The sequence below is a fragment of the Drosophila pseudoobscura genome, chromosome X (assembly GCF_009870125.1).
Source record: "Drosophila pseudoobscura strain MV-25-SWS-2005 chromosome X, UCI_Dpse_MV25, whole genome shotgun sequence".
Lineage (NCBI taxonomy): Eukaryota > Metazoa > Arthropoda > Insecta > Diptera > Drosophilidae > Drosophila > Drosophila pseudoobscura.
The window spans coordinates 40399374-40424407 of NC_046683.1; the positions used below are offsets into that span (position 1 = coordinate 40399374).

Consider the following 25034-nt stretch of genomic DNA (forward strand, 5'->3'; position numbering starts at 1 on the left):
GTCACTCCAATGAATTCAGAAACTATACAGTTTCTATTTTAATGCTAACTCACTGAAATTTTGCAGTGTGTGGTCTTCTTACTGCGACCGATACTATATATACAGGAAACATAATATTGCATTTTTTTTCTAGAACATGTCAATCTGAGAAAAAGTCAGTAGTATTATTTAAAATTTGCTGGGAAAAAGGGTATATTAATAGTAATACAAGGAAGTAGGGTATAAAGATGTATACTCATACTCATAGCACATACCTGGTGACCAGCAACAATGACGGATGTTAACCTTCTGTACACACTTACGTTTTAGACACAATCCAAAAAAAGGGAGCTAGTAAAATAAAAAAATCTTTTAGAAAATCGATACATCAATCGGGTAAAATTGTGTGATCAGGGCTCAGGTTACTATCACTAACCATACAACTTATTGATATAGATATTCTCTCGGCCATCGGGAATCCGCTGTATGTTGCTGCGTTGCTTTATTTGGGTACAGTAAAATTTGAGGTGAATTATACTAATTAGCTTATAAGTTATATTTGTAAAATCACACAATACAAATGAATTGTATGTTTTAAGAATATTCTTGGCAATAATAATTTTTTTTTATATATATTTATTTTTATTTATCCATATTTATTACTGTTGAGCAAAAACTATAAAACTCAAGAAATAAAATTGATTCTTTAATGATTTTTATTTTTTGGATTCAACTAATGTATTAATGAAGAGCTCATACGGAGCCGAGAAAAAATGTATATACATCCTTACTAATTGACCCAAGACGAACATTTAAAACAAGTTTTTAGGTTACAAGCAGATAAAATAATTTATTTTTCTGAAAATATGGTTAAAGATCGCAGCTTTGAGGCATAAATATGTGGACATCGATAAATTTCTGATTGAAACTACTAGATAACTCCCCAATGAGTAAATAGATGTATGTATGTATTAATAATAATTATTATGGATAGTTACTATTAGAAATCTCTCTATTATGCAAAAAAGTTTTTGTTAGATGTCTTGGTCGGCCCCATATTTTACTCCAATCGAACGAGCATCGCGAATTGGGGTCTTGCCTCCTAGTAATATACAAATAATTATTATCACCGCAGAATATCCATTAAACATAAATGGATAGATTATCCTTAGAGTAGCGATTTAGTATATTTAATTCTGTTGTGCGGCTATTCTAAGTGTATTTTTCGGTTACAAAAATATAAAATAATCATTTGCGATAACCGGAGCATGGCTGATAATATTTATCTGTGTGTGTTGGAGTGCACGTATGATCACAGCTTGGCCGGAGGTAGACGGCGACGCTGAGCAGCCAGTGGTGTGCTCTCCTTCCGGAGTTGGGCCAGCAGTTGTTCGCGCCACGGCCGGAGAAGGTGTCGCTTGGTAGCCAGCAGGGATGCAGTGGGCAGGCGCGAATGCTGATCCATGCGTGTCCAGAAATGCTGCGCGTCTGCCGCCAGGCTGGCGACAAAGCCGCTTCCCAAGGCAGACCTAGCATCGGCCCGTTCCCCCAGTCGGAGTAACACCTCGATGTGTGGAAGGCTCCAGCTTGGTCCCGCCTCGACGCAGGGATGTAGATGGGAGAGCGATAGCAGGAAGTAGGCGGCCTCCGTGGCGTAGACGAGGTCGCAGAGGCAGCAGATGGTGACCCCCAGGCCCTGGCAAGGGCCCTGTACAAAAGCCACCAGTAGCTTTCGGCAGCTAAGCAGCTTCTTGGCCAGGGAACGCATCACAAAATCGGCTGCCCGCTGCTGGATGAACCGATCCTCGACCTCGTCGCGTTTCTCTCTCCCTGGTCCCTGCTCCAGAGCCAGCGGCTGGCAATCACCCTCACGTCCCACGGCAAACTCGCCCGACAGCACTACTATGCTGATGTCGCCATCCGCATTGGCTGCGTCCAGTGCTCTCATGAGCTCGTAGATGGTGCGCCGTTGCCATCGCTGGAACTGGATGACCAGCAACCCCCCGCGGCGCCTGATCGTCAGCTCTCTAAACTGCCTGCAGAATAGATTGTCTTCGGCAGCTGTGCTCATTGCGATGCCGAATTGCAGACTGACGGCCCAGCATTCGTACATAGACATTGCCGCCTCCAGATTGACATGATAGCAGGGTGTTCAAAGTTCAGCGTTCTTCCGTTCGAGCGCTCCGCTGGCATAAAGCCAAGCATGTGATGTTGTTCTGCTACTCTCACGCATCTCGCAGATGCGTAATTTCAATCAAGCACTCACTCACACACACTCATACACTTACATGGATGCTGCAAAAACATTTCTCAGAGTGCACTGCTCTCTATTTGAGCTCTGACATACGCTATTGCGGCAGCTCGCAATTCTCTGTCGCTTATTTACATTCTTAATCAAATTTAACCCAAATAGATTAGACGGAACCCCAGTGGGCATATCTTACAGATAACCATACAGTATACGAGAGTATAGCTTGCAAACCCCTGGGGATATCCTTTCATTCGTAGGTAAAAGGTAATTCTAGTCCTAATAGTGTACAATATAAATATGATCAGTGCTTGAAACACTTAGCACTTAGTGCTCATCTAAATGGGAAAACTTCTTGCGCAGCTTCTCGCGACGCTCCTTTTTAACATGACGCCAGGGCTTGTCTGTGGGGCCTGCATTGGCTACCAAAGTGCCATCGTTAGCCAGGCGAACATTTGGGAAATTGGTGCGTCCTTTGACATGGGCATGCGTCGGTTTGTCATCGAAGAACTGCTGGTCCAGCTCCTTGGACGTGCTCTTGTCGATCTGCGGACGGGAATAGAAATAGTTTAGGGATCGGCTTTAGTGTGAAAATCCAGAACTTACGCGCATGGCGCGCTGCTGTTGACTGGGCAGCTGTGATTCCTCGATTTCCTTACGCTGGCGCTCGGGAAATGTATGGTACTCGGCTTGTGTGACTGACGGCGGACTCATGGCATACAACAGCTTGCCATTAACATAATCCTTCAGTACATAACGGGCGGAACGTGCCTGATCCGGCTGACCGTTAGAAGTCATGAAGCCGCGATTGTCTGCGGGAAAACGAGAGAGAAGGAAAGATTAGTAAATATTAAAAAGAGTCTTCCAAAAACTTACAGCCGTAAGCAAGAAGCAACTCCTCAGAATGTGGGGCACGTTCCATGTCCTCGCCTTCAACGGGCTTTGCTATCACAATGCCATACTTGTCCTCGAGGACGTGGCGCGGTATGCGCTCGCAGAGCAGATTAACGGCGGGCACATGGTCACGCATCTGATCGATGGGCAAAATGCCGTTCAACAGCATGTCTGCCTTGGTCAGCACAAAGCTGGGCATGACCAGGCCAGGGCAGTCGCACAACATGATGTCGTTGTCCAGATATAGGGTCTGGAAGCGTTTGGTCTTGCCGGGTGTGGCCGACACCGATACCTTTTTGACTGTCATCAGGGAATTTATGGTACTGCTCTTGCCCACGTTGGGATAGCCGACCATGCCAATGGTTACGTGCTGATCTGTGTGGCGTGGTCCTGTGTAGATGCGCCGCAGGAATTCAATCATCTCCGTTCTAGAGAGCACACGGGGGCTGTTTTTGTCGCCAAGCAGCTGCTCCGCCACGTCGTCTGGCTTCACCTTTCGATTGATGGCATCGAGTGCGCCCTCGACCTTGTTCAAGGACTGCTGGATCTCATCGGCAGCATCGCGCAGTTCTTTCAGCGCGGGAAAGGACTCCTGACGGGCGGCTTCTGCCTCTCGCTTGAGTTCCTCCTCCACAAGGGTGGCAGAGTAGAAGGCAGTGCGAATGCCCTCACAGTCAAAGTATTCAGCCCAATGCTTTCGCTGCTCCTCCGTCAGCAGATCGGACTTGTTCACCAGAATCATATTCATCTTGGTGGACTTCACCTCTTTCACGTAGCTTTCCAGGTCGGTACTGCGGAAGAGCAGTGGATTGCGGGCGTCGACGATTTGGACGACGACATCAGAGCGCTCCACTACACGCCAGAGCTGGCGCCAGAACTCTAGATTCTTCTCGTAGGGCGTCATTAGGATTTCTTCGTCCTCCTGTAGCAGAGCCAGGTCCCGGCGCCAGTTGAGGAAAGCCTCGTTCTCGGCCCGCTCCAAATCCTCGGCACTGGTATTCTTGTCCCATTTGGGGCGGCGTGGTACTTTCAGATGTTCACGATGCTCGTGATGCTTCTGGTGCATGCGCTGCTCCTGAGTCTTGCTGAGCAACCCCACACGTTGCTTCGGATTCACAAAAGTTATGTTCAGCTTCTCCGCCTGGAACTCTGTTCCGGCCAGCTCTGCTGTGCGTAGGAATGCTTGAAACGAGGACTCCTCAGTCACAGACGACAGATTGAGACGTCCCCAGTCGTAGCCGTCCTGCAGCTCTGTGGTGTGGAGCTAAAAATGTTTCCACAGACAAGATCAGACTTCAGGTGCTTTGATAATTTTCTGATTGTGCATACCATTGTGTCGTTGTCCACCTTGCGTCGCTGTGTGTGCCCAAAACGATCTTTGATGAGCGTCCGCCCCAGGTTGGGCGTGGTGCCCTTGTTTTTCTTACCCATTTTCCGCGCGAATAGTAGTTAAATTTACCAAAATTAAACAATTTTGTTTCCAAACACAAACACGTGCAACTCCCCCGACCGAATATACAGCCAGTGTGACCGCGGTCTTGTCGTTAAAATATACCGTCCGACCCTCAGAAATATACCAAAATATACCGTCTCATTTAAAAAATATACCCTATATAACTGACGAATTCAAGTTATATTTTACATATTGCAATATTGTAATATCGATAGATCACGGTATTGGTATTTGGTAGTACTTATAGCTGTACGACATTAACCTTTGCTAAATTTGCTACAAAGAGAGAGATAACATGATGTACAAAACGAAAAATCCCATTACTTTGTCTCTGCTCTTCCAGCTAGTGAAAACATTTTGTGGATCTGAGTCTGTATGAAATTACATTTGTGTTTAGTTTCCGGGTCTGGCACAATTTACCGAATAGTTGTACACGTATAATACGTTTACATGTATATGATTGATATTTTCTGGGCTCACATACCCTTTGCTTTAGGATTTTTAGAGTTGATGTTTTATGAAAACGCATGCCCCACAATATCAGAAGAACTAGCGCACGCTGCACTATGAAGATTTAGTGTGAGAGAGAGGGAATGAGTAAGCGCGTGCATAGCCACTGAAATTGTATTTGCGCCTTCTGGCTATAATAATGATCCAATCTGGTAAATATGGCCATTCTCTATGATTCTGCGTTTCCAGTTTTCTCGAATTTTCATAATTGCCAATGCCACAGATTTTCGTCCTTTGTGTGGGCGGTACGAAACGGGCCTTGTAGCAGTATGATATCACAAGAATCTGTAAACAAAATTTGGTTGCTCTTGCTCTTATAGAGATCTAGACGCTCATCGGGGCGGACAGACGTAGCTATATCGACATAGCTATTGATGCTAATCAAGGATATATATACTTTATGGGGTCTCTTCGAGAACCAGGTATCAGTATCAGCTGACTGCCCAAAAATACTACCATGGAACAAGCGGATGCTGAAATATGTATTGTTTAATGACTATTGACTTATTCTTTTTGGTACATAATCGCAGTTTGTTCGGAATTATGGTAGTGGTGGTCTCACAGAAACTATATCTAGACATCCAACTAGATATTCGAGATTCACAGATAATAGACAGCCGCCAAGAACACGAAAATTATTCAGTACGGTGTGTCGTTGTCGCTATCGTCGTCCCAGACGATGGGCCAGACTGCGTTGCGGGGACAGTTTCCGCCCACAACCTTGCAGATGGTGTTGAAGGTGCTGGTCTTGCTGAAGCCCAGGATCTCGCGCTCCTCGTAGATCCGGTATGTGAAGGTGCTCTCGTAGGTGCCAATGAAGTAGCGGGCATATGAGCACACCAACTGATCAACAATGGCAACGCCGCCGTCCTTCAGTTTCTGTCGCTGCAAATTCGACTCCGGCTGGAAGTGCACGAATCGGAATCCATAGAACATGTTCTTCATTTGCACCAGGTCGTAAGGGGTGGCATCGGTCGATAGAAACACTGTGGTCGCATTAAATGCCCTTAGCAGCTGCTTGATCTGCTGGGCGGCCGACTTCAGGTTAGGCGTGGTAGCCTCTCGCGACCGTACGAAGTCGCCACGACGCAGGTGTGCGCATATAAAGTCCCCGCCGCGTGCATCGCGCTTAGGTCGCTCCATCTCCCACATGGCCGGCCGCTGGACGCCCGCCGTGGTGTCCGTGGTGTCGAAGGCGTAGCGCAGGAAATCAGCTGCCACCTGGCTGAGGTATTTGGAGAAGCGCATCGAGCGACGGGCTTTCCAAAAGTGCTCGTCACCCCAGTGGTCGTGCAGCACGGTCTCGGCACTGAGGATCGCGTATACCCGCATGTCGTCAACGTCCTCGGCCCCGGCCGTATCCTCTGTGATGGCCTCACGCAACAGCCGCTCCAGCAGCCCAGCACTACCCTGAAAGTGAACGCAATGGTACTGTCCGTAGCGCAGCAGATTCTGCGATAGCAACGGGCCCCCCGCAGTTGAGTATTCGTTGCAAGAGTTATTGTCTAGCTTGGGAGCAACCCGCTCGTACTTGTCGCGGAAGATGCCCTGCTCCAGCATGATCTCGTAGTGCATGAGGCGGAAAACTTGCGAGATGTGAACGTAGGGCGGGGCCGGCATACCAAACATACGGTACTCGGCGAGGAACTCACTGTAGTCTAGGACGGGGGCGTAGCGGCGCAGGCTGTCCAGGTCGAAGAAGTGGCCCCAGGCCACGTCGTTCTGCTTCAAGTGGTGCGAGTGCCAGTGGTAAAGGCGTGGAAATGGCGGCAGCACCAAACGAACATTTTGGAAGCGTTTGCGTCTGCGAAGACGCCGAACGAACACGGCCAAGCGGATGTAAACATCGCGACGCAGATTGAAGCCCTCGGAGATGTTCACATCGTAGAGTATGTAGACGGTGCCCCGCAGGGGCAATATACCGGGAGAACAGGTGTCCACCAGTGGAATCGTTTGCCAGAATTGCCGGCTCTTGCAAACATTGCTGTTGCTCCTGACGGCCGTTCGGTGGGACTCTGTGCGGTTGCGGGTCGCTGGCCGATCCGCGATAGCAATCGAGGATGGCAGTAAAAGGAGCACCAGCAGCAGCCTCAGCCCAGAACCCCGCCACCTATGCATTTTATGCATTTTTAAACTTTTTAAAACTTAAAATTACATCAGACTGACCGCAGCAAGACTCCGCGCGAAATCCTTAAAACGCGTTGCCAAAAGTTGTTAGTGCGTCTCTTTAATACCTCGTGGCGCCAACATTATAACTTCAAATCTATAGCAAATACTCGTTTTTTTGTTTATCCAATGGTTATCTGTTAAAAGCGACGCTTTAAAGTTCCAAAATGAATGGTTTATAATAACGCTTAGCTAAAATATAAAAAAAAACAAAGGCCATTGTTTTCGTGTCCAGCCACGCAAAAGCTAACACTTGTCGGAGCTTTCCCTAATCAGCAAACAGCTGACACAAGCAAAACATATACATATATATTCGCCTTTGCATTTGTTTTCATTATTCAGATACGGTAGCAGGGCACGAGATGCGGATGCCTCCAGCTCCACGACGTGCGTAACAATAGTACAAATTAGAATTTCAATAAGTTAGACTAGGGCTAGATACTAGGCCTTATCCCCCACCCCTCCTCCACGACAATAAACGGTAAGCAAAAAATTTGTAGATATTAAAAAATCGCAAAACAGCAACAGAAACACCAAAAACAACGAAGACGACGACGAATACGGATTACCTGTCACGATCTTCTAGGTTTTACAAGCGACGTAATCATATCAGTCGTCTGGGTTTTTATTTTCTTGCTTGGTGACTGGCAGAACGCCAAACGTGCCGTTAATTTTCCATTCATGTGTGGGCACCCCTCTACCCCCGTCACGAATTACATAAAAATCCTTGTGAGCCATACTTCCGTTAGCTTTTGCTTTTTCCTCCGTCGCTCTCTCTCATTCGTACATACGCTCTTTGCTTGCACACCAAATGTTGAATCCCACTAGAAAATACAGCACTCGCCCCACACTAATTGATTCATTCTATGAGTGCACGCACAGCGGCTGCAAAGTTTCCACTGGGCTGGTAACATGCTGTTGCTCCATCTCGCTTGCGCAGCCGGCCATTTGATTTGGCAAGGCAAAGTTTATGGTCAAGATCACTGTAACGGTATTGGAATGCGCTCTCTCACGGGATAAGTTTCAATTGCAAATTGCAACCTCAATTGTCGTCGCATGGCGTGAGAGACGTTCCCTCATCTCTCACAAAATGTTCGAAATTAGAAATTACATTCATTTGGCGTTTCCACTTTTAGTTTCTGTGAATCGTTTGTGGCGACCGACCGAATAGCCGAACAGGGCTCCTCCTCCGCACAAAAACAAAAAGCAAGTATCCCTGAGCTATGTGTAAATTTTGTGCGTCTTCAACATGGCCAACGGCAACAAAAACCGAGATTCTGACCTTGGGGGTGATGGGATGGCTTCCTCTATAGTCGTCGTTGTTTTTGCTTTCTGTTGCTGGTTTGGGGATCAGGAACTAGGTACCAGGCTGCTCAAGCTCTCCTGTCTCGCGTGTGCACTTAGAATTCCCGACAATCCATGCCAAAATGGTGCCTCAGGCTGTGAAGCTGCTTCAAATGTCGCTGGGCCAGTGGAGACGAGGCGTTGTCAAGGTGAAGGTGCACCCCATGGCCAAGGGCGCCCTCACATACGCGATCATGTGGCCCACGGGCAGTCTGATCCAGCAGGCGCTGGAGGGACGCAATCTGAGTAAGTGGCTTCATCATCCTCATCATCATCCACGCCCCTCATTCCCTTTGCATCCGCAGAAGACTACGACTGGGCCCGGGCCATACGCTTCAGTCTGTTCGGAGCCCTTTACGTGGCCCCCACACTCTACGGCTGGGTGCGACTCACCAGTGCCATGTGGCCGCAGACGAACCTGCGCACGGGTGTCGTCAAGGTAAGTTCACGCAGCGGGAGCTCACAGCGTGATTAGCGCTTGACTTACTTCGGCAACAAACCACTTGCAGGCCATCACAGAGCAGCTCTCCTACGGACCCTTTGCTTGCGTCAGCTTCTTTATGGGAATGAGCCTGCTGGAGTTCAAGAGCCTGGCCGAGGCCGTCGAAGAGACCAAGGAGAAGGCGGTTCCCACATACAAGGTAGCGTATACCCGTATCCATTTCTACGTGCGCTTCCTCCTCTCACCTCATTACTAACATTCCCGGCAGGTCGGTGTGTGCATCTGGCCCTTCCTGCAGACCATAAACTTCTCGCTTGTGCCGGAACACAACCGCGTCGTCTTTGTGAGCATATGCAGCCTGATGTGGACCATCTTTCTGGCATACATGAAAACGCGTCACTCCGAGGAGCAAACGGAGGGCGACGGCACTACCACGGATCTCTCCTGTACATAGTCCCCTCTGTTGTTTGTTGTTTGTGTGTTCCCTTAGGTAAATTCTTTAGGACAAAATTAGATAGAATTAGCGCACATTTAAAGGATTTTTATTCTTATATGGCGAGGGTGTTTATGACGACAAAACTGGCGGCGTGCGTCCCACAATTAGCTGACCAATCCAAAGTGACGACGACGGCGTGGGGGAGGAGGCACCCACTGTCTCCACAATCCAGTTGACATATGCAGACACCTCCGTGAAAACGCCCGGATAGGGCGGACGGGCACAGGGCTTCACGCTCCACGACACGATACCGATCTGTGTATCCGATCCGGCTAGCAGCAACGGACCACCGGAGTCTCCGCTGCACTGGCCCTTGCCGCCCTCGGGCACTCCGGCGCAGATCTGGGTGGAGTGCAGTTGTGTCTGGTGGCGTTTGCTGCAGTCAACGTCGCTAAACACCTGCAGCTGGACCTTCTGAAGCTGCAGCTGGACCGCGCCGCCCGTCTGAAAGAAGACAACGATCTAATGAATGGATTAATTCTCAATACTGGCGCAACTCGTACCGCATTTAATCCCCAGCCGGCAAGCACGGCGCTGCTGTTGCCGAGTGTCGGCTGCTCCGGCTCCGGGAGACGAACCGGTTGGACGCGAGCACCAAGAACAACGGGATCCTTCAGCTGCAGCAGAGCGATGTCGTTCACATATTTGTCGTGTGGCTCATAGCCCGGATGCACATGGATGGCGGCCACCTGCACCAGTTTGCTGGCGTTTCTCGCCAGACTCTGGCTGCCGTACTGGAGGTTGAGCTGCTGCGGCGTCGATCCCCGCACGCAGTGGGCAGCCGTTAGTACCCAGTCCGAGTTAAGCAGAGTGGCGCCACACGAGTGGTGACCGCTCTTGGCGCGGCGCAGCGACACCACGAAGGGGAACTCGCCCGGCGAGGCGGTAGTCCCATTAACGATCTTACCGTCGTCCGCAAAGGTTCCAACCACGACGGAGGTCAACAGGAGCAGGCCAATCGGTCCGCACAGAACCATGTTGGGTGTCTATGTACATGGCCCGCTATCGATGTTGGGCATTTTATGGGGAATTGGATGTGAGCCCGCATTCCCGTCTGCTACTACAGTTGGCCATGCTGGGTTCTTGACGGGTTTTGAGAGTAGGACAGGGGCTTGATTACGCATGCAAATTATATACGAAACTGAAAGCGATTGTTTGCAGCGCCGTGATTGCAATGGCTGCTCCGCTGCTGTGGCAGAACTTCAAGGTGTTCCTCACCAGGTATCCGATAGCGCGTGGCATGATATCGTACAGCCTGATTTGGCCCTCGGGCAGCCTCATCCAGCAGACATTCGAGGGCAAGAGGTGGGGTGAGTGTGGTGGATGCTCTGCCTTGGTTAGGCTTTCTGTTATGCTCAATCTGTCTCCAGGCAACTATGACTGGTGGCGCGTGATGCGATTCAGCATGTACGGCGGCCTCTTCGTGGCACCCACTCTTTATGGATGGATTAAGGTAAGCCGCAGCTCCAGAGCCTTGACGATTAGATCTTTTAATTTTGTTGTTTGTTTCTTTTTGTAAAGGTGTCTAGCGCCATGTGGCCGCAGACCTCACTGCGAACGGGTATAATTAAAGCGGCGGTGGAGTCCATATCGTACACACCCGGTGCCATGACCTGCTTCTACTTCATCATGAGTCTGCTTGAGTCCAAGACGGTCGAGGAGGCTGTGACCGAGGTTGGGAAGAAGTTTCTGCCCACCTACAAAGTATAAATCAACCAAAATATTCCGCCGTTACTCTCCACTCACGAATTAATTCCGATCCGCAGGTGGCTCTGTCTGTGTGGCCCCTGGTGGCGACCATTAATTTTAGCCTTATACCAGAGCGCAACCGAGTGCCGTTCATTAGTGCCTGCAGCCTGTGCTGGACGTGCTTTCTTGCTTATATGAAGCATTTGGAGCACCACGAGGTGGATGTAGCCATTTAATTAGTAGCTGTTGTTGTTATTCTACCCATTGTATTAATTATTTAAATTCAATTTAAATATAACTAGCTTTTAAGCGAAATTTCGCGTGTGACCGCATTTTGATGGGAAAGAAATACCAGAAAACACCAATATGTCCACGAGCAGTGTGGTAAACGGCGTACTTTTGAGTGCTGCAAAACTCTGGAAGCCCCACCTATCTGTTTCTGCTTTGGTTTGGGTGTGTTTCATTTGTTTACGCTCCGTTTTGTATGATAAAAGTGCACATATTTTCTTCAATTGTGTTCCCATTGCGACATTGAGGTCTTCTCCAGAAATATGCGTGAACTAAACAAACAGCAGTCGCAGGACACTACAGATGGGGGCATCGAGAAAGGCGACTATCCGCGTGCCACAAGTGAGTGACGCAGACGCAATGGCGATTTCACGCCCGCATTCATAATGATGCACATCCAATGATCATCTTTATTATCTCTAGATGGCGTTGTCTTCGGGGCAATACTCACCTTTGGCAGCTCCTTTGTGCTGATGATGTCCTTCTGTTCGCCGTACTGGATCGAGTCGTATGAAGAGACCCGCAGCAGCTTCAAGAACATGGGCCTCTGGCAGTACTGCTTCAAGGACTTTGTCTATCCCAAGTACGCGTTCCCCAAACAGTTCACAGGATGCCACAACATCTTTTCCCATGTATGTTTTGATCAGAATAGATTTAGATTCAGATTAAGGCTGATTTCTCCTCTTTCTCTACAGGAGTACTATGTGATTCGTGAGTATCTGCTGCCTGGTTGGCTGATGGCCGTGCAGGGGTTCGTCACCATGTCCTTTATCATTGTGTTCCTGGTGCTGACCCTGCTCGCGTTGACGATCATCCGACTGCCCCTTAAGCCCGTCCTCCAGTACGAGTGGCTTCTTGTTCGCCTCTCCTACATGGGCACTGCCATCTCGTGTACGTATGCCATATTTTGTGCAGTCAAACAATCAATCAATCAATCAATGGTCTTCTTATAGCCCTATTCATGTTTCTGGCCGTTTGCATCTTTGGAGGCTGCGCCTATCGTCGCGATTGGCTAATGTACCCCCGATTCAATGTGCTGGGCTGGTCCTATGCCATGGCCGTTGTGACCTTCATGCTGCTGGGCCTGGCCGCCCTCATTCTGCACCGCGAGGCACGTCAGGCCTTCGAGGCACGCGGCGAACAAAAGAACCTGGTCATGCAAATGGAGATGCAGGAGCCGGGCTACCAGCCGCCACGCCACCATCACAGCCAATCGCGCAGTCTGCAAGGCTACATATAGATGGGAAGTCATGGACCCACTGAAACTTCAATGCATTCCATTCCACGCGAATCTTTGTATCTAGAAATAGGTCTATAGGTCTCTCTTCCTATCATATCACCTGCAATCTGCAATCTCTACGTTTAGCAATCTCGTAACTTCAGCAATCGAAGCCGTCCAAAAGTGCCTTCTCCCTACAATCTAACCATCGAATATTATACATATTTATACACGCCGAGCATCTATCGAGCTCGAGCTCCGACTCCATTTATATACATGTATTAAAGAGCACACATACACTGACCCAAAGACACCCCCGACTTGGTCTATTCTAGCGGGCGGTGAGGGAGCAAGGCGGTGCGTCTCCGCTTAATATGTTTCTGTTAGTCTCTTATCTAGCTGATAGTCTGCGACGCTGATTGCCAATTGGAGCTGGTAGAGCTGTTTATTGATGGGCATCCCATCTCTATGTCAGTGAGGGTCGGGCACTTCAGTGACGAAGCTCGCAACACAGGTTGATTCATCGAAAATGGGACATGGAACATTGTTTAGACTGGAACTGGAACTGGGTTGCTTTGTATGGCTTCTCATCTGCGGCAGTGTGGGTAAGTGGTGGTTCCAATCCTTATCAGAGGCCGAAAACGGAAATTGGCGTAAAACAGGAGGCAATCGATTTGGGAAAGCAGATCAGATTTTTTTTTTGGTGATGCTTTATAGCCGTCTTCCTCTTCTAACAGCCGCTCAGACAGAGACACAGCCGCGAATCATCAACGGCAGCGTGGCCAAGGTGGAGGAGACCAGGCATCTCGTTTCCATTCGCCTGAGAAGGCACGACAATAACTTTGGCAGCGGACATATTTGTGGAGGAGCCCTAATTGGGGTCAACAAAGTGCTCACCGCCGCGCACTGCCTCTACAAGTGAGTAGTCCGCTCAGCCGCATGTGCATCTACTGACCCACATTCCCCTAAGCAATGGAAGGAAACGCTATCGGAGGCCTAGCGAACTGATTGTGGTCATGGGCACCCTGAACCGATACGAACGCCTAAACAGCACCATTGTGTGTGAGGTGAGCTCTATGGCCTACATGAATACCTTCAGTCCGGACAGCATGCGCGACGATGTAGGGGTACTCTTCCTGCGTACGGGCTTGATCCGCCCTGATCCGTCCAGCGTAGCCCCAATCCAGTTGGCTAGGCAAGTCACGCCTCCGGGTCGGGTTTGCCAGGTGGCCGGCTGGGGACGCACAGAGCAGGTGAGTGGACCTGTCGACATCCCACTCTAATCATCCCGCTGTAATCCCTCTGCAGAGCACCCTGTCCAACATTCTTCTGACGGCCAATGTGAGCACCATTCGGCAGCAGACCTGCCAGAGCATATACAAGTCGGGCCTGCTGCCGGGTATGATGTGTGCTGGCCGCCTCCAGGGCGGCACTGACTCATGCCAGGGTGATTCCGGAGGTCCGCTGGTGCACGAGGGCCGCGTCATTGGTGTCGTTTCCTGGGGCTATGGCTGTGCGGAGCCTGGATTGCCGGGAGTATATGTGGATGTGCAGTACTACCAGCAATGGATCGATGAGCGGAGTGGTGTGGCCCGATCCAGGACGTCTCCTGGCCTGGGCCTTAGTTTCAGTCTGCTCTTTGGCTTCTTGACTTTTACAGCCAGTACTCTCGTGGAGTACTAAAATATATATACTATTCATGTAGTTATAAACCATAAGCAAATGTATATTCCTGCTCTGCAGGATACGGATACTTTTTCCGGGGAGTGCCCTCGGGTTTCCAATCAACAATCAACATTTATTTACAGCGAAACACACATGTAGAACCATAAACGAGATAAAAACAAAGAACTCTGGGTGAAATTTGCGGGTGAATCAGTTAGATCTCCTTAACAATTGCGACAATTGCGTCGCCCACGGCCAGAGGGCTCACCGGTCATCTCGTGGAGACGCAGCAGTTCCGGGCCATAGGCAATGTTAGGCAGGCACCGGGACTGGGTCAACAGCAGGGAGAGCTCCCGATTGCAGGCGGCGTTCTCAATGCGATCCATGACGCGGCCTACGAGCAGCTGTACAGCCTCCTGAACATTGGCACCGGTGCAGGCACTCGTCTCGATGTAAGGCAGACGGTATCGGCGACACAGGGCCGCCACCTGGTCGCGGCTAACGACACGCAGCTGGAGCAGGTCGCACTTGTTGCCGCACAGAACCACGTCCGGATCCTCGGAGTAGGCGTGCATACGCAGCTGCTCTAGCCAATTGACGGTCTCCAGAAAGGACTTCTCGCTAGTCAGATCGAAGATGAGCAGAAATCCCATCGCATCCCGATAGAAGGCCGTGGTCAGGGATCTGAAGCGCTCCTGCCCGGCCGTATCCCAGATTTGCAGGTGTATGCGATGCCGACGTCCGCGCGAGTTGTAAACCTGTTAGGGGACTGTTAGTATGTAACTTTAGAAAGCTAGAAGAGATATACCTACCAACCGCTTCTCGCGGAAATCAATTCCCACCGTGGAGATAAACTGTGTGTTGAACCGCCCGTCTGTGTACTGGTATAGCAGGCAGGTCTTGCCCACCCCCGAGTCGCCCAGCACCAGGAACTTGAGCAGGTAGTCGTAATCGATGTTGGTGTTCGTCATGGTCTCGTTCTGGATGTTCCGTTGTCTGTGGCGGCAGCAGACGCATTCCGTCTTGAAAGCAGGGGAGACAAAGCATGGAGATTGATTGAGGTCGGGTCTAGGCATCCATCCTCTGTTCCCTGAATACCGTCTGGTTCTTTGGCTACCCACCTAAGCCCTTGACTTAAAGTGACAGGCGGAACAGGAACAGGTGGGGGGCACTATATTCATAAGCATAGCCAAAGCCATCTGCCTCTCTTTTCCAGCAAATATTTGAAACTCATTAAATCCCGATTTATTGATTTTCTGTCTCGCTTTCCGTCTTGGCGAAATTTCGTTGAATAGCTCGTCGAGAGGGTGATGGGTATGTGGATTTTTTTAATGGTACTTCAAAAAAAAAACCAAAAATATACATATACCGACTCATTGCATACCCAGGAACACAGATTGGCTATGAATTCCATCTTGATTTTTGAGTGGCGATGTCAAAATGATTGACATGCGAGGCATACCTTTAGCTCAGGCAGCGCATTAAAGAGACACCTTTTTAAACGGTATTTCCAGAACTTTTCATGCAAAGGAAGGGCACGCACAAAAGAGAGAAACAGAATAGAAAGAATGTTTCATTCTTGCCTTCTTCCTTCTAATTAGACACATAGCAGCAAATGTGTTTCATCAGAGCATTGAAGAGGGGCATCAGCATCCGTGGATTATGGACTTTTTCTGGGGTCTCCGAGAGGGAGGGTAATTCCTCTGCACAAACAAGCTGTTGCTAGACAACCGGCCGCCATGCTTGCTCCTCTCTCCTTCTCTTCTCTCGAGAAACACACCCATACACACACACACACACAATTGAGTAGAGCGACAAGTAGTACACTGTGCGACACAATCAATTATTTGTCAGACGCGGGAACAACAGATTGAACCGATGCTTCTGGTCCTTTTTACTGTATTTTGCCGTGCAGTGTCGCACGTGCAATCTAATAGTCCATGGCCTATTTGCATAGGGTGAGGAATTGCCAAGGAAGCACTCTCTTACGGTATAGTCGTATGACGTTTTGTGTGTGTGTATGCGACTCGGGAACGGTAATGCTAGTACCTTGTATTCATATGCTCTGCTATTAACCGGGAGCTGCACTCTCTCTTTGCCTCTCTATCTCTTTGTAATAGAGTCCTCTATTGCTCTCGCCTAGTAATATAATTTCCTTTTTCTGTCTCCGCTTCCGCTTTCCTCATCATTGAGATGATTTCCATTCCCCTTCACTGTCCCTCGCTACAAAGAAACACTTATTTTCCGCTGCAGTGACAGGTGAAGGGCATGGAACTAAGAGGTATTCCAGGAAATCGAATTAGCATCGACGGCACACAAAAGTATGTACGCATCCGCCCCAACAGCCAGCCAGCCGCCTGAGCAGTTAATTTTAAACCGTTATTGATTTGGAGAGGGATCGAGCAATTACTTAGATGCCTCACCATGCTTTTCCCATCCTCTCCCATGCAGGGGCTCAGGTGGACTTTGAGGCTGACACTAAAATAGACCTTCGGCCCTGGCTTCGGATGGCATCCAGGATGTGGAGTTTGTTCTCTGATTGGGTTAGAAGGTCGTAATCGGATTTCATCCGCACAGAAACAACAAACCACCAGGCAATTAGGGCCATAACAAAGTATGAACAAGACTCTTCCCCACTCCTCTCACGTTACCACTCTCAGGGGTTGAGGGCAGAGTGCGGAATTTGGTGGCCGTGGGTTGCATTTGCATTCACCTGTGTGTGCGGGCGCAGTTTTCATTGAGATTTCGGATCCGTAATGAGATCCTGATGTGTGTGTTGTGCGGGCGCTCGAAGCTGTTCAGGTGCAGCACATGAACAGAGAGTGGTTTAAAAAAACGCGAGCTAAAACTAGGGCTCACCTGGTGTCTGACCTCTACTCCTTGCTATCCGCACTCGAGGGCTAATTAGTGTTGCACGTGACCAAGACGCAGCATTCCGCACTGGCACTCTCAGCTTTGACTTTGGCGCCCAAAGTGTGTGGCAAGGCGCTTAGGTGACGGGGGAGGGCCACTCTTGCGGGCGTGGGGCTGTCAAGGATGCTGTGGTGCTGAGCAGGTGCTACCGAACGGGTATTTTTAGCACCCGCACTTTGTTTTCTTTGGCCAATGCTCTCTGCACGGAGCTCTCGAACGCTGCAGCACACAGCAAGAATTACATTCGATGGATGAAAATACGAAAATTTCCTAGTCAATGGCTCAGTGCAACGCACCTGGAGACGGGGCACGCAGAGCTATTGTTCCCTGCACGACCTGTTGCCATGCGTTGCCTAGCACAAAATAGCTGGCTTTTGGTGCAGATAAAAAGCCCGCACCGAGCAGGCCAAGCCAAAGCTTAGGACTTGCGACTTGGGGAGGGTTCGACGCAAGCTTTTAGGGAGGCGTAAAAGCTGCAACGGTTCCATTTCGCATGATTTCATACGTGGAAAATGTAGGTAGTTGTCAACACTGGCAGTGACAGTGCTCGAAAGAAACCAAAAGAGATTTTTGCAGCGGAACGATATTCAACCGATATTACGAAGGTATTTTTCTGCCAAGCCAGTTGAGGTCGCACTAAGCGTGTGTGTTCGTGTGTTGTGATATTTGAAAAAATTGTCGCCAAAACGCTGACTGACATAGCCATGGATAACCCGAATATAATTGTTACAAATGCACAGTTTGACTGGGACGCCATCAATGTTGGTGACTACAACCTGGATCACTCGCAGAACTTTTTTGGTACGTCGCCCGCATTTTGTCTGCGCGTCCGATTTACAGTAAGCCACAAAAACGCGCCATTTTTCTGTCTCCCGCAGCTGCTGCAAACAAGGAAAATAATCCGCTGAACAATGGGAACCTTCTCCTGGGCACCACTACCACTCCGCAGGCGAAGATGGCTATCAAGGTGGAGCAACCGAGTGCCCTCTGCTGGAACTCCGACAGCAACTATGTGAAATTACCAACAGGACCAAAGGAGGAGCAGCAGGTCGATGCTAATCCACCAACTAGCGCCCAAGAGCCAAAGAAGAAGCAGCAGGTCAATGCTAATCCATCAACTTGCCCAAAACAGGAGCCAGCGGAGGAGCTTGTCAGTGATGGAGAACCAATAACTATACCAAAACCGAATACAGAGTTGAGCCCGGATGCGCCCGTGAAGAACGAGGACGAAGTTGAGTACCCGAATGAGCCGGAAATGGGTTTAAAGTTGCGAAGCCAGTGGTCTCCCCGGCCGCACACACACCATCAGGATGCCGGCCCGGCGCCGCCAAAGGCGTACGAATTCATGAACATATACCAGCATAATCGCGAGCTCGCAGCGCGCCGGCGCACTGAGGACGAGCGTAAGGCGCGACAATTCCACAGTCGGCCCATGCCCAATTTCCCGGCGTTGCACAAGCGCTTGGACGAGATCGTGGTCTGCCACAAGATAACAATTCCAAAGACACCGGAAACTGTGAAGCATTGGCAGATTGATTTGGACCGCCGCAAGAGCAAGGAACAACAGCAACCCCAGCTTAATAAAGTTCGCCGCCCGCTCCACCTCCACGACGATCAGCCCTGCCATCCCAGACCGTTCCAGCTGCGCAGCGATCAGCGCGTGCGCGAGCGCCGCGAATATGACGCTGCTGTGCAGGTCAGCCTGGAGAAGAAGAAAAAAGAGGTAAATGTATGTGAAACAAATATTTTTCAGCCATCTCTTTGTCCGTTATGTTTAAAATGTCGACCCTCGGCGATACTATCGATAGGCAACGTTCTGTGGGTGAAACTGGTTCCGGCAATTTCGATAGCTGGGGGCATCAGAAAGAGTTCCGCTGAACCAGCTCACATCTACGTGCTCGCAGAAATAAACTTATTTTTAAGTGTTTTGGGAACGCCACTGTGCTTTAGCCTCTGAAACTTCGAGTTGAGTGGGACCCAATCATATCAACAAGCCCAGAGAACATTCTCACATTCGACAGAAACAATATAAATCATCGAAAAAATACTAAAACGTACAGGGAGCCAAGTTTGTTTTTGTTGTTACTGGTGTGAGTGAGTCATGGCGTTTCGGACGGCGTAGAAAAAGGTCGTCGAGCATTGTGCATTGCATAAAAAAAGCGTGTAGCAGCAACATCAGCCCCCCGCACAAGAGCGCACACAACAGTTGACCGGAGTCAGCGGCACTGCGGACCCCAGTCCAAACGGTGGAACAATCAAAGCGTACGGAAGGATTTGCAACAGCTGCGCCCATATCTACACGCACGCACCCACACAGTCGCGGCAACAGTCAGTCAGTGTCACACTCGCGCACTCGCTCGCACACTCTCGCACAGCCACGCACTCACACAAGCAACAGAAGCCGTCTGTCGTCACAGTTGAGTACTTTTTGGTTTTTTTTTATGTTCAGCCACGGGCGGCAGCACTCAGTGGAGAAGTCAGTCACAGCAGCAGCAGCAACAGTCGTCGGTAGTGGAGAGTGAAGAGTGGAGAGTGTCGCAACCAGTGACCAGGGAACCGAAGAAGCGGGAAGACGATAGAAAACAGTGTGTGTGGAGCCAGAAACGCGGAGAGAGAGTGAGAGAGATAGCCAGACCCAGCGCCAGAGCCAGACCCACTTTCGCCAGTCGAACCGAGCCAGTAGCAGTCGGCACCACCATGGTAGATCGTCTCGTCAACTCGGAGGCCAACACGCGCCGCATCGCCTCCGTGGAGAGCTGCTTCGGTGGCTCCGGTGTACCGCTGGCCGTCCCCGGACGCGTACTTGTCGGCGAGGGTGTGCTGACCAAGATGTGCCGCAAGCGGCCAAAGTCACGTCAGTTCTTCCTTTTCAACGACATCCTTGTGTACGGAAACATTGTGATCGGCAAGAAGAAGTACAACAAGCAGCACGTCATGCCTCTGGAGGAGGTATCGCTGGACTCGATCGTGGACAACCAGCAATACCGGAACGGCTGGTACATACGCACCACTACTAAATCGTTTGTGGTGTACGCGGCCACCAGCACCGAGAAGCAGGAGTGGATGGCCCACATCAACAAGTGTGTGGAGGATCTGTTGCGAAAGAGCGGCAAGAAACCCGTGGAGAATCACGCCGCCGTTTGGGTGCCGGACACGGACGCCAGCATCTGCATGCACTGCAAGAAGACGCAGTTCACCTTCATCCAGCGTCGGCATCACTGCCGCAGCTGCGGCGCCGTCGTCTGTGCCGGCTGCTCCTCGAAGAAATTTCTGCTGCCCCAGCAGAGCACAAAATCGCTGCGCGTCTGCGATGCTTGCTATGAGCGCCTCAAGCATGTGCCCAGTGGTGCTGGCGAAGAGTCGGCGGGCTCGGCCACTGGCGGCGTCAAACACAATGCCAGCGGACATGGCCTGGCGGGTGATAGCTCCAACGATGAGGACACTGACGAGGAGACAACGTCGCCTGGCGGCGAATCGCACGACGAGCCGCGTTTCTACGGCGACAGCAGCGTGCTTTCCGCGGACGACAGCCAATCCACGATAGCCACGACGACCTCATCTTCAACGACGACCGTCAGTCCTAGCCAGAATCCCGCCGTGGCCTCCTCAATGACGGGCTCCAATTGTTGAGCAGCACACAGACGGAGCTACAGACGGACAACAACACGATCCGATTAAGGGTACCCGCCAACATATTCATACATATATATTTGTACTTGTCCCATTATACATTTATACCCTTTATGCTTGTCGAGAGTTGGCCACTCGTTCACTCGACCTTGCGCAGTGCTTAAGTTTTCTCCGCTCGTGTTTTCTGATCTTATGCGAAAATTCCATTCCCCCGGCTCCGTTCTGCATGTTTGTGTGTGATAATCTTATCAGGCCCGGCCGCTTGTTCTTACTCTATTTTTCACTGGCAAACAAACCCGCCAGTAGAGCCAGCGGAACAAAAACGAGATGGAGGCAGAAGCAGAGATACCAAGTGGGGGTGGGGTTCGATATCGGAGCCGGGAGATGGAGCCCCAGGGTCAGCGTCAGAAGAGGGCCTGGATGATAGCGATAGCGCACTAAATTCCCCGCCATGACTCAGGCTCTGAGGCTGAGCTCTGTCCCAGCCATAAGTCGGGTTTTGTGTGTGTGGCCCCGTCTGATAATGGTAGATCAGCGCGACTGGGAGGGAGCGTCTCGAGGCTGGACAAGTGACTCAGTCGGCACCCCATCAGTCCATCAGTCACCGACATATCAAAAATTCCCGCCTCGTGCTGGAGCGGTTGCATAAGTGTCGTCTAATTAGAACTGGGGGGAAACAGCTGTTGGGCTCGTACACTTACTCTGACACTACGATTAGATAAACGATTGGCTAACCCTTCATTTTTCCTCCTACCGTTTCAGCAAGACGAACAACGGAAGCGATGCGAGGAGGAGCAGATCAAGGAGATACGGAAGATGACGGTATTCAAGGCGCGTCCAAATCCCTTCAAGTAGCGCCCGAGCTATAAAAACCCACAAATTGTCCAAATTTCGATGTTAAGGAACCCCATCCCTCCCCCATTGTGCATTCTTCGGGCGCGTTTTAAGAAATTTGTTTTCCACTTTCCCGAACTCTAATCTGTAATTAAGAGCAAGACTAGGCGTTACGCGGGGGTGAGGATTATACATATACATACATACAATACATATACTTTTGTACTCGAGATCTGGTCAACATAAAGGCAAAAAAATTCTATCCATAAGCAGAAGCATAAGCCAGAAGGACATCTAAAGCAAATTAAATGATATTTCATTTGCCGAAAGCGGCAGGCGCAACCTCCTACCAGGAGATATCCCAGAGATCAGCGCCATGGCAACGCTTCTCTAAAACAGACACACGTACACACGTACTATATAGTTTTTACCAGAATAACTCGATTTGTCTCTAACATTATTTTATACGTACATTCGTTCGTTTATATATATATTTACACTATTTTTTGTCGATGGGAGTCGTAGCTTCTCGGATGGGAAGGATGACTATATGAATAATATATATATGTATACCATTAGGCAATTTGCAATTGCAATCATTAACTGTTTTCTATTTGTAATAAGTCGAATGAAAAAAAACAAACAATAAATAACTGTAAATTGATCGATGCGTCTGTGGAATTGAATGTGTGTTGGGAAGGGATGGAAAAGACACTAAATAAGTGACTTGTTGCGGCGATTTTCGCGTTGAATTTGTGCGGGCGTCCCTTCCGCTCGCCATTGCCGACCTAAACAAGTTTTCAAATACCAATTTCCAATTATTTACAAAAGATCACTGTGCAAAAATCCCAAAAATAATAAATAAAATATCCCTTAATTGATAGGAACACACAATTGCCGTACAAAATGTGCCATCCCTTTCTAATCCCTGCTGCATATGCAGAGTGCAGCATCAGACGCTAGCTAGCTATCTTTCTCGCTCTAAGTCAAGCCACAGAAAAAAAAAATGTCGAACACGTGGTAATTTTCGGGGGAAACATAAATAGATGTTTATTTATGTTGTAGAAGAATCGTTCAACATGAGGCGTTGAGCTGTCATCATCTTAGAACTGGCCATCACTTCCCCAGGAGGTCTTGACGGTATCCTCATTCCAGTCCTCCACACCGCCAACAGTCTCGGCGGCGACCTCATCGGCCCAGTTGGTGGTCTCCTCGACGGGATGGTCGACAACCTCCTCGATCTTGGGTGGTGGCAGCAGCTCCTTGGCGGCGGCCTCCTCCTTCTCAGCCTCCTCAGGATCGCGGTAGAAGTACAAGTCAACGACCACAGGCCACTCGACGGTGCGCGAGATGGTGCCACGCAGACGGAGCACCTCACGGGCCAACAGCCACCACATCAGACCAATGGAGTGGGCAGACTTGTTGTTGCATGGAATAGCAATATCAATGTAGCGCAAAGGCGAGTCTGTGTTGGTGAAGGCAATCACGGGGATGTTCACGTACGAGGCCTCCATGATGGGCTGGTGATCGGTCATGGGGTCGGTGACAACCAAGAGACGGGGCTCGCGGAAAGCGGGCTGGATCTGATTGGTGAAGGCACCGGGTGTGAAGCGGCCAGCAATGGGAGTTGTGTCCGTGTACTTGGCGAACTTCAGCACAGCGCGCTGGCCGATGGGACGCGACGAGATGACGAAGACCTGTCGAATGAAAGGACAAAATTAGTTATCTGCATTTTACTGCGACAGTGAAACCCTGGCTTTTCTGTGGGCTTGTGAGGCGTGGCATATCAGCTTTAAGTTGAAATCATTGCATTTCATACCCGAAAGATAAAAAAATCATCATATGAACCACGGGGTCGGTCCTCACAAAAGCAGAATATAGAGCTAGGCGCACAACTTACATCTGAGGCGTTCTCAATGGCCACGATGGCGCGAGCGGCCAGCTGGAGCTTCTCCCAGGTCTTGCCCAGGTTGATGATGTTAACACCATCGGCGCGACGCTTGTACACGTACTGCTCCATCTGGAAGTTGACGTTCTCCGACCCCAAGTGGGTGGTGGCAACCAACATCTTGGTAATGTCATCCTCTTTGAGGGACAAGATATCTAAGCCTCCCGACATTTTAACGTTGAAAGAGTTACGGAACCTATGAAGTGGAAATAAAAACTCGTGTTAACTCTCCGTCGCCTCAACATAACCTAATTCATTTTCACTTCCACGTGCTCCACCTAACAAAATGTGCAAAAATCACACAATATGTATTGCCGATGATTGCACATTCCTGGGCTTTGCCTATGTGCTTTGGATTTCACCATTGCACAGTCCTATCCACATTTTCTTTAAATATCAACAATTTGGCACGGAACTTACGTCTGGATGCCGCTGGGAGTTTTGACAAAATGGCCGAGAAACTGTGTTATCGCGGGGTTATCGATGAAACATATACGGTCCGACTCTCGGAAAAATACCAAAATATACCTTCTCATTTGAAAATATACCGTAAATATACTGACGAATTCAAGTTCTATTTTGCATATTCCTCGTTTTTGATATTCCGACGAATATTACCAGCTATATAGAACATTTAGCCGTGCCCACTCAATTTTATACTATTGATGAATCAATTCTATACATGATTGGTCTATTCGAAATACTTGCATTTATTGGATTTTTATATAACATTGAAAATTAAATTAATAATTGACAAAAATACCATTTAGCACTAAAAAACACCATATGTGAGCGCGGCGAAAACCAGTATTTCTACAGTATGACCCTCAGAACAGCACCGAAACATACCACCTCATTTTCAAAATATACCGTAAATATACTGCCAAATTCAAGTTATATTATATATATTCCTCGTTTTTAATCTTCCGTGGAGTACTCTCAGCTATATAGAATATTTAGCCATGCCTACATAGTTTTATCCGATTAATGAATCTATTTTCTACTTAACTGGCTTATTTTAACTACTTGCTTTTATTGCATTTTGCGTAAAAAGAGGTTTTAGCAAAAAAGGTCAAACAAATGGGAAGTGATGGCACTTCTTCGATAGAAGTATCGATAGTTAAAGCATTTAAAAGCCAAAGTGTGTGTGTGTGTTAAAGGCTGGCTACTATGAAACTGGGAGCCAAATTTTAATTTTTAAGATATCACCTCTGTGCGACTTTCTAAACGAAAAAATATTCAAAGAAACAGCGTGTGCCTGCTATGGGAGTATCATCTGCATTTTCCCACCAAGGCTTCACGTTTAAGTTTCGATC

General features: G+C 49.1%; 11 protein-coding genes across 16 annotated transcripts; 5 read left to right on the top strand and 6 right to left on the bottom strand.

Annotated features, from left to right (window-relative positions):
• Window positions 1-809: 809 nt before the first annotated feature.
• On the bottom strand, window positions 810-2259 carry LOC4816051 (enoyl-CoA delta isomerase 2, mitochondrial). Its single transcript, XM_001355404.4, has one exon. The coding sequence runs from the start codon at window positions 2096-2098 to the stop codon at window positions 1292-1294; it is 807 nt and encodes a 268-aa protein (XP_001355440.3). The 5' UTR covers window positions 2099-2259; the 3' UTR covers window positions 810-1291.
• Window positions 2260-2449: 190 nt separating this feature from the next.
• Ns3 (nucleostemin 3) lies at window positions 2450-4662 on the bottom strand. The gene is made up of 4 exons (XM_001355403.4): window positions 4451-4662; window positions 3104-4385; window positions 2834-3039; window positions 2450-2773 (listed from the first exon to the last, which is right to left on the bottom strand). The coding sequence occupies exons 1-4, from the start codon at window positions 4550-4552 to the stop codon at window positions 2555-2557; spliced, it is 1809 nt and encodes a 602-aa protein (XP_001355439.1). The 5' UTR covers window positions 4553-4662; the 3' UTR covers window positions 2450-2554.
• An 891-nt stretch (window positions 4663-5553) lies between these two features.
• Window positions 5554-7363, bottom strand: O-fut2 (O-fucosyltransferase 2). Its single transcript, XM_001355402.4, has one exon. The coding sequence runs from the start codon at window positions 7209-7211 to the stop codon at window positions 5724-5726; it is 1488 nt and encodes a 495-aa protein (XP_001355438.3). The 5' UTR covers window positions 7212-7363; the 3' UTR covers window positions 5554-5723.
• A 212-nt stretch (window positions 7364-7575) lies between these two features.
• LOC4815439 (PXMP2/4 family protein 4) lies at window positions 7576-9566 on the top strand. The gene is made up of 5 exons (XM_015185667.2): window positions 7576-7731; window positions 8655-8840; window positions 8900-9033; window positions 9104-9235; window positions 9305-9566. The coding sequence occupies exons 2-5, from the start codon at window positions 8678-8680 to the stop codon at window positions 9488-9490; spliced, it is 615 nt and encodes a 204-aa protein (XP_015041153.1). The 5' UTR covers window positions 7576-7731; window positions 8655-8677; the 3' UTR covers window positions 9491-9566.
• Window positions 7839-11536, top strand: LOC4815573 (protein sym1). 2 transcript variants are annotated; one of them, XM_033384306.1, is made up of 4 exons: window positions 7839-8456; window positions 10694-10985; window positions 11054-11236; window positions 11299-11536. In XM_033384306.1, exons 2-4 carry the CDS (start codon window positions 10707-10709, stop codon window positions 11455-11457), a joined length of 621 nt encoding a protein of 206 aa, XP_033240197.1. In that variant the 5' UTR covers window positions 7839-8456; window positions 10694-10706; the 3' UTR covers window positions 11458-11536. The 2 variants fall into 2 exon arrangements, with proteins under 2 accessions (XP_033240197.1, XP_033240198.1); XM_033384307.1 differs by lacking the exon at window positions 7839-8456 and having other exon boundaries at window positions 10675-10842; window positions 10903-10985; window positions 11299-11457.
• On the bottom strand, window positions 9547-10620 carry LOC4815734 (trypsin-1). Its single transcript, XM_001355401.4, has 2 exons — window positions 10036-10620; window positions 9547-9976 (listed from the first exon to the last, which is right to left on the bottom strand). Exons 1-2 carry the CDS (start codon window positions 10507-10509, stop codon window positions 9602-9604), a joined length of 849 nt encoding a protein of 282 aa, XP_001355437.4. The 5' UTR covers window positions 10510-10620; the 3' UTR covers window positions 9547-9601.
• A 105-nt stretch (window positions 11537-11641) lies between the features above and the next one.
• pck (Claudin superfamily protein pickel) lies at window positions 11642-13032 on the top strand. Its single transcript, XM_001355398.4, has 4 exons — window positions 11642-11851; window positions 11933-12141; window positions 12205-12400; window positions 12463-13032. The coding sequence occupies exons 1-4, from the start codon at window positions 11773-11775 to the stop codon at window positions 12747-12749; spliced, it is 771 nt and encodes a 256-aa protein (XP_001355434.2). The 5' UTR covers window positions 11642-11772; the 3' UTR covers window positions 12750-13032.
• Window positions 13033-13036: 4 nt separating this feature from the next.
• LOC4815539 (trypsin eta) lies at window positions 13037-14576 on the top strand. The gene is made up of 4 exons (XM_001355397.3): window positions 13037-13333; window positions 13466-13646; window positions 13699-13981; window positions 14037-14576. Exons 1-4 carry the CDS (start codon window positions 13258-13260, stop codon window positions 14409-14411), a joined length of 915 nt encoding a protein of 304 aa, XP_001355433.1. The 5' UTR covers window positions 13037-13257; the 3' UTR covers window positions 14412-14576.
• Window positions 14506-17843, bottom strand: Rab27 (RAS oncogene family member Rab27). Of its 3 annotated transcripts, XM_015185664.2 has the most exons (4): window positions 17603-17843; window positions 17253-17525; window positions 15206-15415; window positions 14506-15151 (listed from the first exon to the last, which is right to left on the bottom strand). In XM_015185664.2, the coding sequence occupies exons 3-4, from the start codon at window positions 15362-15364 to the stop codon at window positions 14618-14620; spliced, it is 693 nt and encodes a 230-aa protein (XP_015041150.1). In that variant the 5' UTR covers window positions 15365-15415; window positions 17253-17525; window positions 17603-17843; the 3' UTR covers window positions 14506-14617. The 3 variants fall into 3 exon arrangements, with proteins under 3 accessions (XP_015041150.1, XP_033240196.1, XP_001355432.3); XM_033384305.1 differs by lacking the exons at window positions 17253-17525; window positions 17603-17843 and adding an exon at window positions 15515-16728; XM_001355396.4 differs by lacking the exons at window positions 17253-17525; window positions 17603-17843 and having other exon boundaries at window positions 15206-16727.
• Window positions 17844-17896: 53 nt separating this feature from the next.
• Window positions 17897-22438, top strand: rush (rush hour). Of its 3 annotated transcripts, none has more exons than XM_002133576.3 (3): window positions 17897-18107; window positions 18185-19035; window positions 21699-22438. In XM_002133576.3, exons 1-3 carry the CDS (start codon window positions 18011-18013, stop codon window positions 21789-21791), a joined length of 1041 nt encoding a protein of 346 aa, XP_002133612.3. In that variant the 5' UTR covers window positions 17897-18010; the 3' UTR covers window positions 21792-22438. The 3 variants fall into 3 exon arrangements, with proteins under 3 accessions (XP_002133612.3, XP_015041149.2, XP_033240195.1); XM_015185663.2 differs by having other exon boundaries at window positions 17898-18107; window positions 18185-19029; XM_033384304.1 differs by lacking the exons at window positions 17897-18107; window positions 18185-19035 and adding an exon at window positions 19133-20986.
• A 356-nt stretch (window positions 22439-22794) lies between these two features.
• sta (stubarista 40S ribosomal protein SA) lies at window positions 22795-24271 on the bottom strand. Its single transcript, XM_001355394.4, has 3 exons — window positions 24139-24271; window positions 23671-23914; window positions 22795-23467 (listed from the first exon to the last, which is right to left on the bottom strand). Exons 1-3 carry the CDS (start codon window positions 24252-24254, stop codon window positions 22874-22876), a joined length of 954 nt encoding a protein of 317 aa, XP_001355430.3. The 5' UTR covers window positions 24255-24271; the 3' UTR covers window positions 22795-22873.
• Between the last annotated feature and the right edge of the window lie 763 nt (window positions 24272-25034).

What these genes read in the sequence shown, in the direction of transcription:
- Ns3 (XM_001355403.4), bottom strand. Translation starts at nt 4,552, where the DNA reads ATGGGTAAGAAAAACAAGGGCACCACGCCCAACCTGGGGCGGACGCTC. An exon ending in AGGTGGACAACGACACAATG is followed by an intron (nt 4,386 to 4,450) that starts GTATGCACAATC and finishes AAACATTTTTAG; the next exon opens with CTCCACACCACAGAGCTGCA. An exon ending in AACAGCAGCGCGCCATGCGC is followed by an intron (nt 2,774 to 2,833) that starts GTAAGTTCTGGA and finishes TCCCGTCCGCAG; the next exon opens with ATCGACAAGAGCACGTCCAA.
- LOC4815734 (XM_001355401.4), bottom strand. Translation starts at nt 10,509, where the DNA reads ATGGTTCTGTGCGGACCGATTGGCCTGCTCCTGTTGACCTCCGTCGTG. An exon ending in CCGGCTGGGGATTAAATGCG is followed by an intron (nt 9,977 to 10,035) that starts GTACGAGTTGCG and finishes GTCTTCTTTCAG; the next exon opens with ACGGGCGGCGCGGTCCAGCT.
- LOC4815573 (XM_033384306.1), top strand. Translation starts at nt 10,707, where the DNA reads ATGGCTGCTCCGCTGCTGTGGCAGAACTTCAAGGTGTTCCTCACCAGG. An exon ending in CTCTTTATGGATGGATTAAG is followed by an intron (nt 10,986 to 11,053) that starts GTAAGCCGCAGC and finishes CTTTTTGTAAAG; the next exon opens with GTGTCTAGCGCCATGTGGCC. An exon ending in AGTTTCTGCCCACCTACAAA is followed by an intron (nt 11,237 to 11,298) that starts GTATAAATCAAC and finishes TCCGATCCGCAG; the next exon opens with GTGGCTCTGTCTGTGTGGCC.
- O-fut2 (XM_001355402.4), bottom strand. Translation starts at nt 7,211, where the DNA reads ATGCATAAAATGCATAGGTGGCGGGGTTCTGGGCTGAGGCTGCTGCTG.
- LOC4815439 (XM_015185667.2), top strand. Translation starts at nt 8,678, where the DNA reads ATGGTGCCTCAGGCTGTGAAGCTGCTTCAAATGTCGCTGGGCCAGTGG. An exon ending in TGCGCACGGGTGTCGTCAAG is followed by an intron (nt 9,034 to 9,103) that starts GTAAGTTCACGC and finishes AACCACTTGCAG; the next exon opens with GCCATCACAGAGCAGCTCTC. An exon ending in AGGCGGTTCCCACATACAAG is followed by an intron (nt 9,236 to 9,304) that starts GTAGCGTATACC and finishes CATTCCCGGCAG; the next exon opens with GTCGGTGTGTGCATCTGGCC.
- LOC4815539 (XM_001355397.3), top strand. Translation starts at nt 13,258, where the DNA reads ATGGGACATGGAACATTGTTTAGACTGGAACTGGAACTGGGTTGCTTT. An exon ending in TCTCATCTGCGGCAGTGTGG is followed by an intron (nt 13,334 to 13,465) that starts GTAAGTGGTGGT and finishes CTCTTCTAACAG; the next exon opens with CCGCTCAGACAGAGACACAG. An exon ending in GCCGCGCACTGCCTCTACAA is followed by an intron (nt 13,647 to 13,698) that starts GTGAGTAGTCCG and finishes CATTCCCCTAAG; the next exon opens with CAATGGAAGGAAACGCTATC.
- rush (XM_002133576.3), top strand. Translation starts at nt 18,011, where the DNA reads ATGGATAACCCGAATATAATTGTTACAAATGCACAGTTTGACTGGGAC. An exon ending in TCACTCGCAGAACTTTTTTG is followed by an intron (nt 18,108 to 18,184) that starts GTACGTCGCCCG and finishes TGTCTCCCGCAG; the next exon opens with CTGCTGCAAACAAGGAAAAT. An exon ending in AGAAGAAAAAAGAGGTAAAT is followed by an intron (nt 19,036 to 21,698) that starts GTATGTGAAACA and finishes CTACCGTTTCAG; the next exon opens with CAAGACGAACAACGGAAGCG.
- sta (XM_001355394.4), bottom strand. Translation starts at nt 24,254, where the DNA reads ATGAGAAGGTATATTTTGGTATTTTTCCGAGAGTCGGACCGTATATGT. An exon ending in ACTCCCAGCGGCATCCAGAC is followed by an intron (nt 23,915 to 24,138) that starts GTAAGTTCCGTG and finishes TCCACTTCATAG; the next exon opens with GTTCCGTAACTCTTTCAACG. An exon ending in CCATTGAGAACGCCTCAGAT is followed by an intron (nt 23,468 to 23,670) that starts GTAAGTTGTGCG and finishes TTCATTCGACAG; the next exon opens with GTCTTCGTCATCTCGTCGCG.
- Rab27 (XM_001355396.4), bottom strand. Translation starts at nt 15,469, where the DNA reads ATGCCTAGACCCGACCTCAATCAATCTCCATGCTTTGTCTCCCCTGCT. An exon ending in ATTTCCGCGAGAAGCGGTTG is followed by an intron (nt 15,152 to 15,205) that starts GTAGGTATATCT and finishes GTCCCCTAACAG; the next exon opens with GTTTACAACTCGCGCGGACG.
- pck (XM_001355398.4), top strand. Translation starts at nt 11,773, where the DNA reads ATGCGTGAACTAAACAAACAGCAGTCGCAGGACACTACAGATGGGGGC. An exon ending in GCCACAACATCTTTTCCCAT is followed by an intron (nt 12,142 to 12,204) that starts GTATGTTTTGAT and finishes CTTTCTCTACAG; the next exon opens with GAGTACTATGTGATTCGTGA. An exon ending in CATGGGCACTGCCATCTCGT is followed by an intron (nt 12,401 to 12,462) that starts GTACGTATGCCA and finishes GTCTTCTTATAG; the next exon opens with CCCTATTCATGTTTCTGGCC.
- LOC4816051 (XM_001355404.4), bottom strand. Translation starts at nt 2,098, where the DNA reads ATGTCTATGTACGAATGCTGGGCCGTCAGTCTGCAATTCGGCATCGCA.